Here is a 20,581-nt window from a genome sequence, read left to right on the forward strand (position 1 = left end):
ACCTTGTACCACACCACAATTTTTGTCTGTCCATAGGTCAAAGCCGTTCAAGATGGGACATGCATTCTGTGTTGGTAACTTCCTACACAATTCTGTGTGCTTCTGTCTACTCTCTTGACTCCTCAGGTTGTTGTTTTACTGTCTGGAGTTTCCAATTGTTACCTGTGGAAAGGTCAGTTTGTTATAAGTCTACTTCTCCATACTAGAAGAGGAACTCTCCAAACCAAAGTAATCAAAAAATTATCTTTTTGCATATAAATAATGAATTATAAGAATTGTGTATGCTTGAGGTGCCTGGGTAGCTCAGTCAGATAAGTATCCCACTCTTGGTATTGGCTCACAGGGTCAATAGTTCAAGCCCTGTGCTGGGTTCCACACTGGGCATGGAGCCTACATAAAAAAAGGGTGGGGGGGAGGCCTGGGTGGCTCGATTGGTTAAGCATCTGACTCTTGATTTTGGCAGCTCAGGTCATGATCTCAGGGTCGTGAGATCAAGCCCTGCATCTGGCTCTGTGCTGGCATGGAGCCTGCTTAAGATTTCCCCTTTCCCCGTGCCCCAGTCCCCCTGCCCCACACACTCTCTCTCTAAAACAAAAACAAAAACAAAAACAAAAACAAAAACAAAAACGCATGCATGCTTGATCTAAGGATTTTGGTTTTGGCACGTGTGTTTAAGGGAAATTTCCCTCTACCTATCCTACTTGTCCTTTCCCAACCACCATGTTACTATTCGTAAGAGAAGTTTATTTTCTTATTCTGTTTCAGATTGTCTAATAATCACCCTTTAATAAGCTGATAGGCAACAAACCTATAAATCCAAGTCGGTGCTATTCAGATTATGGTTTGCCAATCAGTGCTTATACATGAACTATTGATTGCCTGTCCCTGATGAGAGCAGAATTTTGAATATGGCTTAGGCACCTTCATGTAACTTTCATGAAGTCATTTTAGATCCCTCACATAAGAAAAAAAAAAAAAAGGTCTTGCATTTTGCCTGCCTTCAGTTTTTGTTTAAGTTTCATTTATTTAGTAACTAATTTTTATATTTTAAAAAAGCATTGGTTGATAATAGCTTGGAAATTAAAAATAAAACACTGGTTCTTCCCACAGACTATTTGAGAAACGCTGGCCCAAATTTCAAAGAAAATTACTTTTTGTCAGGTCTTTAAGTTAACCATTTAATAGGAGAGATTGAAAGAGGACTTCAACTACCTCCATTTTGACCTCTGTCTATACGTTTTAATTGATTAAGTTCTTTTTTCCAGCTTATTTCTTAACTCAAGCAAAAGACCCTGTGGGCAAAGCATCCCCTGATTGGGAACAAAACTACACCCTCAAGCAGTAAGGACTGCCCTGAGCCAGCAAGACTCTGCCCATGGTCCAAGACTGACTGAGATAATGATCAGTTTAACCTTTACTGCCCACCTGCACATAACCACAGACTTTGGCCCCACAGACTTTAAGATTTTCTTAAAACATTTTCCTTTTATAAACTTAGAAGTATTTTCAGCGCTTTGGAGATAGTGGAGAGGACAGTGTGCTGTTTTCCCATTGTTGATCTCACTGAAATACATTCTTTTCTGGTTTCCCCACCACTAGTTTTCTCTGTCTTTGGATTTTGTCAGTTGGGAGTGGCTGCACCTGGTCTGTTCGGGAATCCCTGGAGCCAGTGATCTCGCACACCTGTGCCCCAGGGTACACGATAAACTTATGCTGTAATTTAATTTTAGCAAAAGTTCCTGAAGACCTTGTTCTTTTAAAAGACAAGAAACTGAGGTGAAGAAAGTCCTAATCAAGGTGATTTCTCTTGGGTAAATGACACAGCAGCCAACATGTCAGAAAAAGAATTAAGCACTAATTTAACTTCCACCTGAGAGTGTTCATTCCTTGTTGTTCAAACCCTCAGAAATTACTGCTTTAATAATTAGAAGTAAAACAGTAAGTTCAGAGGAAGAACAAATAATAATAGCAACAGATCCATTGACGGAGATCCTTCTGTGCAAACAACTCTGTATAGGGAAAAACAATTATTTTATGTGGATATTTTTATTCCCATTTTAGGGATGAGAAAGCCATGTTGGAGAAGCAACTTAATTGAAATCATAGAGCAAGTATGTGACAGAGCCAGGATCCCAATTCAGATCTGTCTGGTTCTAAAATCTCTACACTAACTTTATTTATTTGATTTTTAAGTAATCGCCTCACCCAACGTGGGGCTCGAACTCACAACCCCAAGACCAAGAGTCACATGCTCTACTAACTGAACCAGCCACGTGCCCTGCATTATTGTTATTAATCCCCAGATAGACTCATATACAAATTATTACATCATTAGGCAGATGATTTCAAGTGCTCTATTAACACAGTCCTAAAAACAACTGGGCTGTAGAGAGTGCTTGGGTCTCCCTCATCAGTCTTCACCAAACCTAGCCTAGAAAAATCTATGTCATAGTATCAGGTGACAGTGAGTCAGCATTTTGGAAGGTAGGTAGAAATCAATAGGAAGGAATAGGTAGAATCAATAGGTAGGAATCAATAAGCAAATTCTTTATGAATCATTGTAGATGTTTATGCTTGTTAAGTGTTTCTAACTGCCTATTGTCTTTGCCTATTAGAGGAGTACAGTTAAAGGCCTTTTTAAAAACTATATACATAAAAACTATCAGCTGCCATCCTATCCTTGCCAAGCTGGAAAATGGAATGGAAAGGCAAAGACTTTTGTGCTTAAAAACATTTTAATAAATATGCTGAAGAAAACTAGGTTAGGTCGTTCTTTTGGGGAATGTACTTGCAAGTCAATATTTCACCGACCCTATATTTTAAGATTTTCTTAAAACATCATTAAACCTAGTTTAAATGAACATAATTCTACTTATCCTAGCAAGGAAGGTTTTTTTTTAAACGACTCATTGTTATTTTTTTTTTTTACAGACATAATTTTTGCATCATTTTATATTTCAGACATGAGGTAACTGTGATTCAGTCTCAGAAAAATTTCTTTATGCTCTCCTTTTGTCCTTCCTGTGTCTTCCATAACAGAAAATTACCAGCAGAAGCATTTCCCCTTCACCCAATGCCTATTCTCTTATCACAGTTTTCTCTCTACCCTCCCTTCCTGCTCTGCAGGGGAATTTGAGAGGGCAGGGGAAGAGTGCTAGAGTTTGTTCTCTATCCAACACCACAACATACAATAGTGTTTAATTCTTTTTGCATATTAGTTCCCATTTTCCTCTTCCATACCTCCTTGTGTTCAATGGACTAATGCCAGTGCTTTGCCCCTGCACACTGCCAGGCCACAGAGACTTCTATCCGAATCAGAGCAGGGCTGAAAATTTCTGCTTTTCTAGTGTCCTTTCTACAATGCTGGGCCGGTGATGTAATGACGATATTATGAGAAGCATTAATTTTTTTCCCTACCTGTCTTGTACTTTCTCCACTATCTTCCCCATACCAATCACTTCTTACTTCTTTGCCACCCTTCCTATATATTCCTGCCCTATACCTATCATTTTTTGAAGTTGTATTAGAAACCGTTTATATGCATGAACACATCACATCCTAACAACCCTTACGAAGTAGGTAGTAATACTAACAGCTAATATTTGCGTGCTTACTATGAGCCAAAATTTAAGCATTTTACATGTATTATTTCATCTAATCTGTGAAGTTATCATTTTTCCTATTTTACAGGTAAGGAAGCTGATGTTCAATACCTTGGGTTATGCTGCAAGCGATCGGCAGAGGCAGGATTTGAATTCGTGTCTGACTGGTTAAAGCAACTTTTAATCACCATTTGATAATTATTTATTATTTTCAGCCCCAAATCTGGTGAACACTTTGCCATCTCTAGTACCCTCATCCGTTGTGTCTCCCTAAGTTCTCTTCCCCTCTTCGTGCCCCGCCCCATGTCCTTTCCGCCCCTTCATCCTACGGACTCCTCTACTATCCTGTCTTCTCCCCTATTCCTGTCTCAGTCACCCCCCATTCCTAAGATCCTTGTCCCTTTCCTTTTTTTTTTTTTTTTTTTTGAGACCCTCGTCCCTAGTATTCCCTATTTCTCTCTACTTCTGAAATTCCCCCTCCTCCTGTGGGGTCCTCGTCCGCACTCCCCCAGGTCCCGAGCCCAGCAGCAAGGGAACCTCTCACGCCGGGAAAGGCACCTCCCCTTCCCAGAGCCCAGAGGCAGCGCGGGGCACGCAGCGAGCGCACGTAAGGAGCGCAGCGCGTCGGGGCTGCAGTCGAAGGGGAGCCGCGGGGTCCTCCGGCTCCTCCGCAGCCCCCGGGCGCGGTGCAGTCTGGGGGAACATGGCCGCTTCCGGTCTTTCTCCCGGGCCGGCGCTAGCCTGACCGCGGCCTCGGCCCGGCGCACTCCGCCCTCCGCTGCTCCCGCCCCGCAGCCGCGGAGGTCGCTTCAGCCTTTCCCTCCTGCTGCCCCCGCCGCGCCATGGAGAAGAGCTCGAGCTGCGAGAGTCTTGGCTCCCAGCCGGCCGCAGCACGGCCGCCCAGCGTGGATTCCCTGTCCAGGTAACCAGGATGCCCAGGGCCCCGCCCAGCGCCCGAGAGGGATGGAGAGGGGCCGGGGACCCACTGGATGGTGCCCCAGCTCTTCGACTTGCTTCCCGAAGGCTGCGCCGAAATTCCTTTCCTGCGACTTGGGAGCCACTTCTTCCCTCCTCTTCGGGGTTTAGAGGCTGGGAAAAACGGGAGGTTAAAACTCACTGCTGCTCAATTGGTGACTCTACTTTACTTAAAACGATCGTGGTTTATCCCTGGTTGAGGCAGCCCCAGTTCATTGGTTTCTCTTGTTTCTCATTACCTCTCGGATTATTTTTTTGGACAGCACCCCCCCCCCCCCCCCCGCCAGCCACCACCCCTCATTTCCTCTCTGCCTTTCTTTACACTTTTCCAAACAGTTCTCCAGTCTTTGTTCCATCTGTCCGTGTGCCCTTGATTTTGGGATTCTTGCCCACCCTTTCCTCTTTTTCCGTCACTTCATTTCCTTATGTCTTTAATGATTTTCCCTATACTCTGACCCCTTCCCCCCATTTCGCCTTAAAAATGTAAATAAAAATGCCCACTGTACGTCTTTTTTCCAAATCTTCCAGCTGAAAATAATTATCTGGGAATCTGAGCAGTCCTTAACCCCGAGTGAATAATGAGTGGTAGTTTTCTTCCTTCTTGGGCTGATTCTCCTGGTTATTCTCTTGTACCAGATGCCCCCCCACCCCTATGTTGAGAAGGACTTTAGTATGCAGTTTTGTAGACAGCTGTTGTGAATATTAACTAGACATGTTTTAGATGAATATTTTCCCTTTGGCTTTAAAATAGTGATGTAAAATTTTAGGAAGAAATAATAGAGGACCTGTATTTGTTATGTAGCCACAACGAAATCAAGTTCTTTCCCATCAAAAAATAGTCAATTATTATTAAAGAGTTATTGGATACTAATCTGTGTGAAAACACAAATTTCATTTTCCTCTGAATAAAGAGAAGTTTCTCTCTTTTAATTCATTTTGGACCCCACTAAATTTGGGTGACACAGCTATGTTTTCCTATTACTGCTCAGACCTTATGGGAAATTATTAGCTGATTCTGTTATTATAAATTAGATTCTCTTTCTAAAGCACTCATAGCAACCTGCCCACACCTTTTTCAGAGTTCTTAACAAACACAGTGTAATTGTTGGTTTAATTGACTTTTCTACTTGAGGAAAAGGACTATATCTTTTCTTCTATGTTCAGCATTTAACAAAGACCCTGCATGTTAGAGTGCTAAATAAAAATCTCTTTGAATCTGTAGATGTAATTATCCAGGGGAGGAGAATTTTTCTTTGCATTCAATCACATATACTGTACATTTGTTTTAGGTATTTAAAAAATTTTATGTTTATTACTCTGAAATTTAGAGAGTGGAGGATTTACATTCTCAGCTGTAAAATTATGCAGAAAACAGGTTGGAATTATAATTTTATAGGGAAGTTATGAATGGCAGCTATGGTTCAGAATAGAATGTAAAGAAAACAAATGAAGGAGCCAGTAATCTCACCCAAGCAGTAGAATTTCGAACCACAGGAGGCAGCATAGTCTTTTAGAATGAAGAAAGTGCTGGAAGTTAAGAGGCTCAGGCTCTTAAAAGTCCCTGGCTCTGCTAGCTTTTTGGCTTGTATCATTGAACCTTTCTAGTCTACAGTTTTCTCATCTTCAAAATAAAGAAGTTGATCTTTATACAGATCTTTGAGGGATCTGTAAGGTCCCTTGGTGCTCTAAAGTTCTATCATTCTAGACTATTCAATGACAATAGTGATTATGATACCTTCTTATCAATTACTAAGATATTCCCTTTATAGATTTTTGAAATTATACTAAATAAATGTTTGTTATTACAAATTAACGTTCCTAATTGTGCCACCGAAGCACATTTAATTCCCCCCCACAAGAAAGCCCAGTAACTTTAAAGTTTATATATGCTTTCTAACTCTTAATTAAAAAATTACATTACTAACATATGAATTTGAAAAAAACTAACTCCTTGAAAGAGTTTTCACTAGAATATTTTAGCCTCATCCTCTCTGGACAAAAAAAATAAGTATGATCTACTTTCCATAGGAGAATGCTAGCTTTCATTCCTTTCCTCTGGAAGGTAGAAAAAACTACATTTATTGAATGTCTGCTATGTAGAATTCACCCTGCTGAATTTTTTCATGTCTTTTATTTTATGAATCATTACACCTGGTTGATCAACGGTATAGAATAGTTGCATTGTAGGCACTTGTTACCTTAAATTTAAAATTAATCTAGGCAAACAATTATAGAGGATTCTAATGCAGAGGCAGGGTAGACAACCATGATTCTAATAGCTATGCTAAGTGGCTATCCAGTTGTTTGAGTTTTACTTTGATAGTCTATAATAAAGCAAAATATCGATGTTTGGATTGTATTGTCTCAGCCTTTTGTGGAAATGTTGTTCTTAAATTGTAGTTTATTTTTATCCCTTCTGTTTTTTACAATTAGGAAATTTTCAATTTTTCAATTAGGAAATTGCCATGTGAATTTGTTTCAATACTAACTATACAATAATAGTATGTTCAGTGTGTTCCCATATGTCTTTTATACACTAGATTGACAAAAATTTCTGCTGTGTTTAGCTTCAGGAAAAATTATTTATGCAAAAAAGTGTGCTTCCTATTTGTTTGAAAATGCAAACTATGTAACTGCATGTTTCTCTTCAATTTAGCAAAAAGACTTCAGTCAAATATATGACTGAAGTTGGTATTATATGCCTATCTAATTTCTTCAAATACTTCTATTAGATTAATTCAGTTTAAATATTATATTTAAATGTGCTAATTTGTAAGTTGTTTTATGCTTTTCTGGGAAATAAGAGTATAAGTCTGAAAAATCATACACTAATCCTTCTGGTTGCCCATTGTTTTTTTTGAAAAGGACACACTCCACTGAAGTTGGGTGACAGGCTTTTGTGGGGTCTGTAGTTCACACTAAACTTAAGTTGAGGCTTGTGGCACCTGAGTGGCTCAGTCAGTTGAATGTCTGACTCTTGGTTTCAGCTCAGGTCATGATCTTGGGGTCTTGGGATTGAGCCTGGAGTCAGGCTCCATGCTTATTACAGAGTCTGCTTGAGATTCTCTCCTCCCTCTCCCTCTGTCCCTCCCCCTAGGGCACACATGCTCTCTCTCTCAAATAAATAAATAACATTTTTAAATATATATTGACTCTTGATATGTCTGTCTGTGTATCTACGTGTCTATATTTGTGGTCAGAGTTGCTATTGCTTCTGGCTTTGCCTTCTAGGTCATCATAAGCTTAATGCTTTTGGCCAGGAAAGAGTGATTTTATTTTTTTTAATATGATATCCAGATAGCAGTTTCCTAATCAGCTATAGTTATGTCATCCTGCATCCTTTTTAAAATTATTTATTTATTTATTTGACAGACAGAGATCACAAGTAGGCAGAGAGGCAGGCAGGGAGAGAGGAGGAAGCAGGCTCCCTGCCGAGCAGAGAGCCCAGTCACAGGGCTCAATCCCGGGACCCTGGGATCATGACCTAAAGCGAAGGCAGAGGCTTTAACCCACTGAGCCACCCAGGCTCTCCTGTCATCCTGCATCCTTAAAAAAAGTAATTTTCTTTGGTGAATCTTACTTGGTGTTAGTCTACTTAAGTGAGCTATGCAGCCCCTCTTGTGTATCCCGTGTTGTCTGTCTTACAGTGCCTCCAGCCTCAGAGAGAGAGTTGTGAAAAAATTCACTTTAGCACACTGATAATTTGGCTGTATTCCATAATTTAATTCTTGTTGCCCTGACTCTGATTCTTAACATAAGTATGATTTATATAGGATAGAGATAAAACAGTACTGTAGGCTAGGTATGATAGCTAGGGTAGGCCTGAGCCTTAGATTTGTGTAAGTTCTACAGCAGGATTTGTCAGTATATTGGTACTATTTCTGTCTTCTTAGTCTGGCTTTCCATTTTATTTTCAGTTTGTACAGTGTTATAAAATGTACTGCCTGAGTGGGTTTCTTGATAATTTTTTACTGTGCATAATCACATGCTAATATATCTAGTGCCAAATAGGTGTCTAGTAAGTGTTGAATAAAGACATGTTCAATGTTCACTGCTCTTCTATTTGCAGTCTCCATTCAAAGGATTAAAAAGGGTTTTCCTATGTTGAATTTGGCCCATAAAGACACAGCTTCAAGTTAAAGCTCATCTTGCATGAAGCCTGTTGATACACTGAGCTGATTTTATTGGCTACATTATCTTTTCTGTGCCCAGTAATATATTTTCACAACATTGTGTTCCTTTAGCCTGCCTACTTTTCCATCTGCTACTCTTGATTATTTTGGTCTCTAACTTAACTTGTCAGACTTTTATTTAATACCTGTTTCTCTCTTCGCTTCTCAGCCTTCTGGCTAAGATCAAGTGTAATACCTGTTCCTTTCATCTTTTATATACTCTCAAATGCTGCAGTTATTCTGGGCACTACTTGTTTGTCTCAGATTATTTTGGTTAATCAGTTGATTTCTAGTCTATAAATTCTTTACATTTATATTTATGTGTTTATATGTACATACTTATATTTAACTTAGACAAAACAAAGTGTGGTACGCTGAATATACTCAAAAAAGTAGTCTTTAGCTAATTACATTTTTAAGTTAATGTCTTCCTTTAAAATTACCATCTGAAAACAGCAAATCCTGGTTGTTTCCATGAATTTTGATAGTACTTACCGTCTGAAAAGGAAGAAGAGTTTTTAAGATTTCTGAATCACATTTTTTGTAAGGTTTCATCTCTAGTTTCAGCCTCAAGGTCACTTAGAGCTGATATGTTGGTAGGAAATGTGCTTTTGGGTTGTTTTCCAGTAGTGGTGATGGATTTGTGTCCAATCACACATTCTTACCTACTCCCTTTGTGACTCTTGGCATATCTTCTGAGGCAGCTGGCCAGAATTAGTGGTAGAAACTAGTTATGGAACTAAATGAAACTTACAGGTTGAATTTCCAACCCTGGCAATATAATTAGGACCTTGCGTCAGACATTGGACATACTTAGTTATTTTGTATTTCATTATTCCAGGACCCTAAAAGAACTTTCAAGTTTTGTCACATATGAGCCAATATTATTGTGAACTTGAGTAATAACTGTGTAGATTTTTCTGAAAGAAAAGTTAAAAAGATTAATTACTAGGCAAAAGTATACAAGTGTACTGAAACTGAGTTGGGTCCCATACATGTTTTTTTCTTTCCTCTTTATGCTGCCATCAGTAGTCTTCTATTAATGTAGTTCAGTAGTTCTCAGATCAGTAGCATCGGCATCCTTTGGGGGTTTGTTAAAAATACAGATTCCCTGGTCCTACCTCAGATGCAATTGGATAAAACACTCTGGCAGTGGAGCCTGCAGTTTGTTTTAACAAGTCCTCCAAGTGATCCTAAACTAAAATTAGAGTTTGAGAACCACTGCCTTAGGTCTTTTACTAATTTTTTTCTAGTATCTCCATCAATATTTGTTGAAACAGACTCATTTAAGGTCTGTGTTAAATCTACTATTAGCCTATTACTTGAAAGCATTTTTGTAGAAATATTGAAGGAGTGAAAGGTCAAAGTTATCTTTTAGGGATTTATGATATCTGAGCTTTAGGAAATTTCCTAAGGTTTTTTCCTTTTCAGCTATGAGTAACACATCAGGAGTACATGTTTTAGGTCCTTTCTTAAAAATTGGTCCTTGGGGCGCCTGGGTGACTAAGTCGGTTAAGTGTCCCAACTCTCAGTTTCAGCTGGGATCATGATCTTAGGGTCATGAGATTGAGCCCTGTGTGGGACTCTGTGCTCAGCAGGGAGTCTGTTTGCCATTCTTTCTTTCCGTTTGCCTCTCCCCCACTCACACGTGCACACTCTCTCTCTCTCAAATCTTTTTTTTTTTTTTTTTTTAAACAAGGTCCTTGGTGAAATCCATTAGTGGTAACAAATTAAAAAAAATATATTAAAATAAATAAGTAATTCCAGGAAGCCATCACCTGAACTAGTAAAGTCTGGATTACGCCCAAGGGAAGGAAATAACCCAGATACAGATGTCCAGAAATCAGTGAGCTTATTTTGTAAAGCTGCCAAGTTCATGCTATTGTATTCAAAATCACCAGGGCCAAAGGTTGCATGTGATTCAGGTCTTGACCAGTGGAAATTCTGCACATTTTAATAGATAGTATTTTTTCTTTTTAAGAAAATTAGTTTTGAATAGGTAAAACATTTGCTAGCTCTGTCCCATTGTTTGATTTAGTTAAATCTGTGGATAGGATTAAAAACTATTGAGAGTTGTTGGTAAAGGATAGGTAGTGATTTTTATAAGCCTGCTTCCCACAGGAAGTCAGGTTAAAAATGGAACTATTGAAAAAAAAAGATTGGTACAAAGTTATTAAAATCACAAGGACTAGAGATGATGCCCTCTTAATGAAAATAATAATCTCTTGTTCCCTTTCCTGTAATTTTATTAGGCAGAACTAATTGTGCTGTTCCTCTTACTGTGCTTCTGTGTGTGCCACTGGTGCCATCACTATAGACCACAAATGGGCCACCTTCACAGCTCTTTGCCTGCTATGCGCTTTGTCGTTACTCGTGGCAGCCATCGCTGATGACTTTTCAAAGACTCTTATTGGATGGAATTAACTCTTGGGCTCTTTAAATACTTTTAAGCCTAGATTAAATAAGGGCAGATGCTATGTTTTCAGTATAATAATTCGCTTTTAAAATATGTTTTGAATTATATACTTCAAAACCCCTAAATACTGATACTTGGAAAACTCTTATTTTATTGAAGTTAGGTTTTAGCTTTAACAGATTATAAAAGAAAATCCCAGCCAGCTGTGGCATAAAATAGATGATTTTAGTTTTTCTCCCATACAAAAGCCCAGAGACAGTTCATATTGATCTGATATAGTGGACCTGAAGTATCGAGAACACAGAATCTTTTTTGCAAGTTTACCTCATGAGCCAGAATTGCTGTTGGAGCTCTAACCGTTGCATTCATTGTAGTCAGAAGGAAGGATGAAAGGAAGAATAAAGTCATGTTTTCTTTCTTAAGGGATATTTTTTGAGGTTATAGTCTTTTAAGATTACATCTAGTTGGCAAGAACATGGTTCCATGGCCATACTTAGCCACAGGGAAGGCTAGGATGTGTAGTCTCTTCTGGGAAGCCTGTGCTGAGCTAAAAATTGGAGGTTCTGTCTGTAGGAAATAGTAAAGAATGCATACTGGAGACCGCAGCTTCTCCATAGCATATTAATGAATCATTTTAGCAAGGAAGACATTTTCTGGTTAAAGTCGACAATACTTCTTACAGCAGAGACATTGTTAGACTTTTAAGAGCAGTGACCAAAGTAGAAAATGCTCTGAGAGACATGATATATTGTGGCAGACCAGAAAAGAAAACTGTATCTTGGAACACTCTAAACTCAAGTTTTTTAACTTTATACTTTTTCTTGTGTATTATCTTGGGCCAGATTTTTATAATCTTAACCAGGGACCATAACATAAAAGGGATACATTCCATAATTGTCAACTCATTAAGTGAAAGGCAAATGGAAATCAAATGAAGAATGATTAACTGTGCTATTTCATTTTTTATTTCATTTGAAGAGCTCAAGGAATTGCGTGTAAAGTAGTGGTGGTAATGAGGATGGTGGCCAACATTGCTTACTTTTCTGCTGCTTTCAGTTTGCTTCCAGTCTTGTATCCATACGTTTTATCTCCCCCTGAAAATATACTCAGGTTCCACTTAGGTATTTTCTCTCATTTTAGTTCTAAAGGTTTGGTCTGCCTAGGGGAAAGAAAGCTGGCCATTTGGGGCCATGTTAGTTTATGAATGCTGTTGCCAATATTTTGTGTGTGCTTTTGTATCTTTGACCTAAAAATTTGAAAATTCAGAGAAATTCGTGTTTATGCATTTTTGTTTCTGAGCTTAAATATTAGTATTTTAAGCATGTAATGTCAAACATAAGTGTTGAATCATTTGGGACTGGGTAGAAGAGGATAGAGAAGTCTCCTCTGGATTGGGATGGCATTATTCTTTGGGCTCAGAGGGTTTAAAAGGAATGAGTCACAAATATGTCAATCTCCTTTCATAGCAAAGTTGCCTTCACAGATCACTGCAAGTAGAACTTTATTAGAAGGTTATGTATTAACAAAAGGAATAATAACTTTGGCTGAAGACAGGCTAGTGATTTCAAGCCTTAATTTTCTTGAGCTGAGCCAGGATGCCCACCAAGGTCAAAAATAAAATTTTATATGATACAGATGTCCTCTGTTACTGGTATTGGATAATATTCTTCCATTATAAGCAAAGGCAGTACATAAAAATAGAAACACCTAGGATAAACTTTGCTTTTCAAGTGGTAGACAGTTGTTCTAGAAGTAAATTAATATCATTGTTGTGATTGTTAATACTAATATAAATAATAGCACTTAACATTTTTGAGTGCTTGCTGGGCATGGTGCTAAATCCCTTAATATGCATTTTCTCATATTATCATCATAATTATATAAAATAAATAGTATTATTATTTCTGTTTTACAGATGAGAAAACTGAAGATTAGGGAGAGCAGTTTGACATTTGGACCCAAGTCTGCTTAACGTCAGGGTCTTTGTAAAGACCTGATCATGCCTGAAGACCTAGGTCTAGGCCCAAACCAGGTTGTAGGTCTAGGCCCAAACCAGGTTGTAGGTCTAGGCCCAAAATTGGTACGTAGAGGGCGGTCCCAGGGCGGGATGGTTGGGTTGTAGTGGCAAGGAAATGAGTTTCTTTGATTGGCTGCACTGCTGAGCAGGAAAAGGTTAATGTAGACATAATCCATCAGTGAGTTCAGAGTGTCCATATTTGGAGAGAATTTTCTCTGGCTTTGAATGTTTTTTGCTTCTGACAGAAGATAGGATAACTTTTTTTTTTCTTTGCTTGATGAGTAAGAGGATAGTGTCATTAGAAGGATACTAAGTTTTGAACGATACATTACGAAGCAGGTAAACCTGGTACCAAAGCCCTCCCGCTGCTCCCTCCCCCACAGGCTTTACAGAATAATTCAGAATAGTTTAGGGTTCCTTAAGTATCTGAATTCCCCTAAGTTCCTTTGTATGTTTGTTTACAGTTAATGTGTTAAGAGCCATTGACATTTGAAGACCATCAGAAGTGAAGATAAAACATCTCAAAAATTATAATGTAAGTGAATGGGAAAATGGAATTCAAAAATGGACAAAAGTTAATATTGTCACCAATATTTCTGGAATCCATATACTTTTATCCCAAATGGAATTTATGCCTTTGAGTAACCAGTAACTTCAAACTTTAGTCCCAATTCCAACTCCCAGTCCTTAAAATTCTGTGTTCTCTTTTACCCGGAGTAAACAGTTGCTATGTTTTAGTCACCAGTAATTTTCCATTAAAATTCTTTTGCTTCTGTGTACTTTTTTTTCTCTTTTTCTCTTTAGTAGTTTGCTGTTCGACAACGGCTCGTGTTATATTTAAAATTGTATGTGTGTAGAAACTGAGGTCTTTGCTCTTTGGCTGCTGCTGTTTTACTCAATTTTAATTTTACTATCATTTTGTATGTTTCTTTGTCAAAATATGACCACTTAGCTAGCTAGCCTCCTCCCTCCCTCCCTTTCTTCCTCTCCAGAAGTATTTGTTTAGCATCTACTATGACCTACACATTATGCTAGATCCAGAATTCCTAAGACCTTGGTGCTGAAATGAGTTGTGTCATCTTTTTTATACATTTAGGGACATTAGAGATCATCTGGTTTGACTAGGACTTGTGATGACCTTAAGTGTGGCTGAGGACCACCTGCGTATTTCAGTAACCTGTGGTGCTTAGAAGACATTTAGCTTTCTAGCTTCCAGCGCAGACATTCTGAGCCGCTGGGAGTGGGCCCAAGAATCTGCACTTAAAGTGAGAATCTTCAATCCAGATACTTTTTGGACTCTATACGTTTGTAGATGCAGGAAGAGACCTGGAGAAATTTAATAACTTACCCAAAGGTATAGTATGTATTAGAAGGCCAGAGACGATTGGTGTTGTTTCCTCCAAAGTCACAGAGCTAATCAGTGTTAGAAGTGATCTCCTGACTCCCAGTTCTAGACTTCACTAAATCACACAGTGACTTTTGTTGGGCCAGGCAGCTTTCCTGTATGTATATAAAATTGCAATGAATCCGTTACTCTTATTGAAAAAATTAACTGAATGCATATATGAGTTTTGTGCATGAAAAACCTGGACTGTTTCTTTAGTAGATATGTTACTTGTTCTGATTTTGAAATCACTGGGTAGAAAAATGCTCTAGTAGTCCAGGAATACCCCAGTAATCCAAGTAGAAGACCCCTCTCCTCCTCCATGATACTATTCCAACTTGGCCTTTAAGTTTCATGCTTCTGAGAAGGGATATGATTTAATTTTTAAATGATAGTAGCTAGCCTTTGTAAATAGTAGGTGCTTGCTCAACTGTAATGAGTAATTTAATGTTAAAACTTTGTTTCCCCCCCTTGGATTCTATGAGATACTTTTAGAGGTGGTTTTATTTTCTTGGTTCAGAATCTGATACTTCATATACCAAGCCAGAGACATTAAGCATTGAAGTTATTTTATATTTTTAATACTGAATTATTATGGCTGATAGTCACAGTATCTCCGAGTGACTGAAATAGTCTAAATTATTTTCTGAACCGTAGAGTTCAACTTAGTTTTAGTATTGTGTATACTTTATGTTGCATTGTGTATGGTATACTGATAGTTACTGAATTATAATCTTATGTTAGTAAAAGTAGTTATTCAGTTTTTGGGAGATATTCTGTAATTCTTGAATTTATTAGTAAGTTTAACTATAGAATGCCATTACCCAATTTTCTGGATATTTTGAGACCTGTTTTAATGGTAAGATTTAAGAAAAGATACTTTAAAATCAGTTATTCATTTCTAATCAGTTTAAATATTATGAATTTTCCTTCCATTAAATGTTTTTTGCTCTTTTTTAGCCACAGACCCAAAATCATAAATATGATAGCTCTAAAAGGGAACTTTTTTAATGTAGTCTAATGCCTTCATTTTTATGTTTGGACACTGAAGAGTGTCTGAGAGTGAAAGTTTTATGAATGTTAACATATGTTTGTGAACAGAACAATATGATATTTCTATGCTGATATAAGTGAAATGCTTTCAGAACTGTAAAATGTCACATAAATATAATGTACTATGATTGCTGCTATGATGATCATGTGTCTGCTGAGTTTCCTTGTGACTTAATTGAAAATAGTCAGTATCACTTAGTTTAAAATCAGAAAGAGAAATACGTATGTTCGTTTCTTGGTCTCTTCTCTTGTTTCCTGTGGTCAGACTTTATTAAGTCCCCTTTAAGCACATGGTTTTAGAATAGATACTTTGCAGGTTACCTAAATTTCTCTTTCACTGTGTTAATCTAATCCAGATTGTCACCTTATAAAATTATACACTCAGGGTGATGTTTCTGTTTTGGAAGAGTTCTCTCAGCCATTTTCCATGGAAGAATGAATGAATGCTCAGTATTATCCCTCAGTGTAATCAAAGTAGCTAATAGTCATGTTAACACTTTGGTATAGTTTTTATAGTAACAACGCTGTTTGTCCTACATCAGCTCCATTGTTTCTCATAACAGCTTCATGAGGTACGTCTTCATTTGACAGATGAGTAACTGAAGCTCAGAGAAGTGACATGACTGTCCACTGTCTCCTGCTTGTAAGAGATGGAACTGGAACTTTGACTGTAGATGCCATTCTCTTTCCACTGCCCAGCATGAATCGTAACATGGAACTCTTGAAGTGTCATGGGGTATACATCTTGCTCTTTAAAGGAAATTCTGAATATTGGAAAATTGATGACAGGTTCATCTGGCCCAGCCAGCCTGATTATTCAGTGAGTGCTTCTCTTTAGAAGTCTGACTCATGTCGCTACTCTTGAAGTACTAATAAGAGATGCAGGTATCTTTTGGATCAAAGACTCATTCCCAGCAAGGTTACCAGTGTGTGCTGCTTAAAATTTTTGAGTGTTTAAATGTTTAAAACGGTAGTAATTATAGCCTTTAGAAGTATGTTGAACTATATAAACTCAAAAAATATACTGTGATATGATAGAACACAGTCCTTGGTTCTTTAATTTTTTAATTCTACTTTTGGACTGTGACTCTGGATGTGGCACTTGATTTCTGTGAGCCTGATTCCCTTATCTGGGAAAAGGGTAAAATAATACAATGAAATGAATCCTGCCTTTACAGGATTGTTGTGAGGTCTAAATATGGGGATTGATGATGACAATAAGAAAAAAAAACCCAGCTAACATCTGTGTAGTGTGTACCATGTGGTAGGCACTGTTTTAAGTGTTTTATATATATTTATTTAATTAAGTTTATTAACTATTAATTGTTAATTCTCATAATGGTCCTGTGAAGTATAGGAATTACCATTATTCCCACTTTGTAGATGATGAAATTGAGAGGTGAAGTAACTTCCTCAAGGTCATACAGGTTGATTGAACCAGAATTTAGTATCAGGCAAGGTAGCCCTAGAGTTGGTAGTGTGTATGAAAGATAATATATGGATGAGAGCACTTTGACTTTTGTAAAGGACTATGATGGTGTTCGGTATTAATATTTTAAAAAGATGTTTTAAAAAGAGAGATGTGTTCCTCATCCTTATTATACAGATAGAGGGGGAAAAAAGGCAAAAACAAGTAAGAAAAAAGTGTCTTGTTATGATTTATGATTTTTAACAATTGACTGATTTCGTAAATTTGAAAGCGTCTTCAAGATTATGGAGAGTTACATGACTGAATGATGATTATACATTTGATTTGTAGTTTAACCTTTTTAGGCTAGAACAAGAAAAAGATATTGAATGCTTTTCCTACTGAATGTTTTAACTTAATGACTACAAAACAAAATACCTGTGTTAATTTATGGGATTTTGAAGTTTGTGCAGAAAAGTTTTATTTCATTACACTGTAGGAGTGACTAATTAATAGTAATAATTAGTTTTTCTCTCTCTAGGATTAAAAAAAATCTCTCTAGATAACTTGAAGAATGGATATGTGACTTTCTGATTTTATTTATTTTTTATTTTTATTTTTATTCTTATTTTTTTTAAAGATTTTATTTATTTATTTGACAGACAGAGATCACAAGTAGGCTGAGAGGCAGGCAGAGAGAGAGAGGTGGAAGCTGGCTCCCCACTGAGCAGAGAGCCGGATGCGGGGCTGGATCCCAGGACCCTGGGATCATGACCTGAGCCGAAGACAGAGGCTTTAACCCACTGAGCCATCCAGGTGCCCGGACTTTCTGATTTTAATACTGAATTCAGATTAGCATGTTAGGGTAAGAGAATTACATGTGAGGTCATTTATCAAGGCATGAATTCCCTGTGTGTTTTCCATCTGTCCAGGTAAAAGTGTTTTTGAGCAGGCATTTATTGCATAGGTCAACTCTCCTTTTTTAGTATTTCTGACCTTATATTTCAATTTGGGATGGAAGTGTTTGTTTCTAAAAGGAAATGTAATTTCAGAGTCCTGCGCTTTGAGTTCTAATGATGTGACCACTTTCAGTTTAGTATGACATTTTCTCAGCTAAGCTGAAATATAAATAACTTTCCCCCTCTAGGCTACTTAAGAATCCACATAAGTTTTAACTTAAGCTCTTGTCTGAGTTTGAGTCAGATTTGGAAGTTCTGAGAAATTCTTTTAAGAGGTTGCTGAGGGTGTAGGGATTGGCACTGGGACTGAAGGTGCCTCTTACTCCATTTTTACCCCATCCCCTATAGACACACTCATTTTGGCTAGAATGCTTTGGCTTTTGCTTTTTTTATTTATTTATGTTTCCAGATAAGAGCTTTGAAGAAACACTACTCTGCAGAAAAAAGAGAAATACGTAAGGCATTTCCTTTACAGCCTGGTTTTTTGCACTTGCTGGTGGATTACCAAGTTACATGCCCTGACTTTTATTTTGGGAAATATGGTTGATAGATCTGAAAACAAAAATGCAAATTAAACTGTATCCAAGGTCACATGTACCTTAGAACCTTGGGATTTTCCAGACTAAATGCCAACATGAGCCAGCTGTCCCAGAGCTCAAATCCTCTTTGTTTGTCCGAAGAATGCGAAATGTACTCTCTCATCTCTGTCAGTCAGATGCCATGATGATAAGACCATTTTTGTCCTTTTATTCTAAAGACTGGTTAAGAAATTTAGGGTTCTGGTGTAGCATTTCAAAAAATCGTTGTAAGCTGTAAATTAATTTGTTTTTGGTAATTGTTTTTCTATTTTGGGGATCCTGCAAATATTCTGACAATAAGTCTTTTGTGTCTCAATGTTATATACACACTGCAGGCCTTTTATTATTTTTTAAATAAAGTTTTGAACAGAATGACTAATAGAGCATGAACAGTGGTTATGACACTGTAGTCCATTGTGTAAGTACTGAAAGCAAATTTGCATTCCTCGAAAAGCTTGTTCACAATCAGAATATAGACCACATTCTTTAATGTTCTTGGACAAACATGTTATGTATGTGCTCAGAACATTACTTACAAGAGAATACCTTTCAAAAAGAACCTTTTCTTTCCATGGAATACTGAAGAAAAGTTAAATTGGCGGAAGGAGTGAAGCAGTTTAAGGCAAGTGGTTTAGATTTTATTGTGATGACTATGATCGTTAATAACTGGAAATAATAGACATGCAACCTCTCCCAAAACCATTTGTTTACTAGTATATATGAAAAGATAGGTGACTTATTTTCAGGTTGTTTTGAATTAAGAGTGAATAATGCTTGGTATGTTTATCTGCACCTTTAGTTTTCAGGCATACTTTTTCACTTTTGGAAGAAATGTTTTTATTGGATTTTGAAATACTAGATCAGGAGAGGTAAGAGTAATATAAATATATTTAGGGCTTCTGTCAAGGCTTGGATTTTATATTTCTCTTTATTATTGTGAAATACCTTCAAGTGTACTGTGAATGACAGTAGAGTAATGATAATTCCATTAACAGTCCAGCAAACCAGTAGAGCTAGAAGGGTTCAGTGCTTTGCTAATGGTTACATTGAAAAATACAGGTAAAGGTTTTGTGATTGAAGCTTTTGGCAGTCTTCTGTTTGGTTATATCTGAAGTTACATAAGGTGTGTCTCTGTGTATATGTGTAATATGTGTATACATATAAATATATAAAATTTGAAAACCTAAATGTGATATATTTGTATGTATATAAAAACCAAAATATAAAAGCATAAATTAACATATTTATACATATATAAAAAACTTCACTTTGATATTTGTTAAGTGATTCATCAAACTCTTTTTTTAAGTTTAAAATTTTGTACATTCAGTTATCTTAATCAAATGAGGACAGTTTATAGTACAGATCAAAGTGAAAAGTACTTTTAGGGCCAAGTGCTTTTGCTCCATTTTAATTTAATTAATGGATTCCTCCTTACTTCTCATCCCATCTTGTTTTCCCTTCTGAAGAGAATACTCTTATATTTCCACAATGCTATTTGTTGAGCTCTTTCTATCACTACCAGTTATTTACATGAATAGCTTCATTTAGATCATGTTTTTTGCTTAGTTTTTAGAAAGTATCATCATTTTATCTTATAAAGAAAGAACAGAGATTAAGTAACTTACCTGAATTACTATTTGCTAAGTGATGAAACCAAGTCTCTGTGACCCTAAAGCTTATGTTTTTGGCCACTAAGCACTTCAACATCTTGTTCTGTGTGTTATGTCCTCTTCTGTATATCCGTTGTGTCCTTTATATTCTTCCATTTCTGTACTGTACTATTGCGAGATACCTACAGATCTGACACCTTCATTATTAGACTATAAGTCCCTTGAAGAAAATGAATCTGTTTTCAGCTCTGTCCCCAATACAAAATACATTGTTGATGTTAGCGAACTTCTGTGGAAGAGATAGATGGGGGGCTGTGATAAGGGAGACGCAGGAGGTTCATGCTCCCCAAATGGAGGGGAGACATGGGAAGAGCAGGAGGGCAGATGGCTAAGAGGCCTCCAGT

The 20,581-nt window shown here is 37.3% G+C and overlaps 1 protein-coding gene and 1 pseudogene across 3 annotated transcripts in view; both read left to right on the forward strand.

Moving 5' to 3' along the window:
• Positions 1 to 3,939: 3,939 nt before the first annotated feature.
• Positions 3,940 to 20,581, forward strand: part of MTMR2 (myotubularin related protein 2) — a 129,435-nt gene continuing 112,793 nt past the window's right edge. Inside the window, exons 1-2 of one of the 3 annotated variants that reach the window (XM_047692056.1) lie at positions 3,943 to 4,524; positions 13,647 to 13,717. Coding sequence is in view for 2 of the 3 variants with exons in the window: in XM_047692055.1 (XP_047548011.1) it covers positions 4,445 to 4,524 (80 nt within the window). In the remaining variant the exon portion in view is untranslated. Of the gene's footprint in view, positions 4,525 to 13,646; positions 13,718 to 20,581 lie in introns of all 3 variants that reach the window. The other 2 variants (XM_047692055.1, XM_047692054.1) reach the window with 2 other exon arrangements.
• On the forward strand, positions 8,907 to 9,041 carry LOC125080323 (uncharacterized; annotated as a pseudogene).

This window comes from Lutra lutra, chromosome 10, assembly GCF_902655055.1.
Source record: "Lutra lutra chromosome 10, mLutLut1.2, whole genome shotgun sequence".
NCBI classification, from domain to species: Eukaryota; Metazoa; Chordata; class Mammalia; order Carnivora; family Mustelidae; genus Lutra; species Lutra lutra.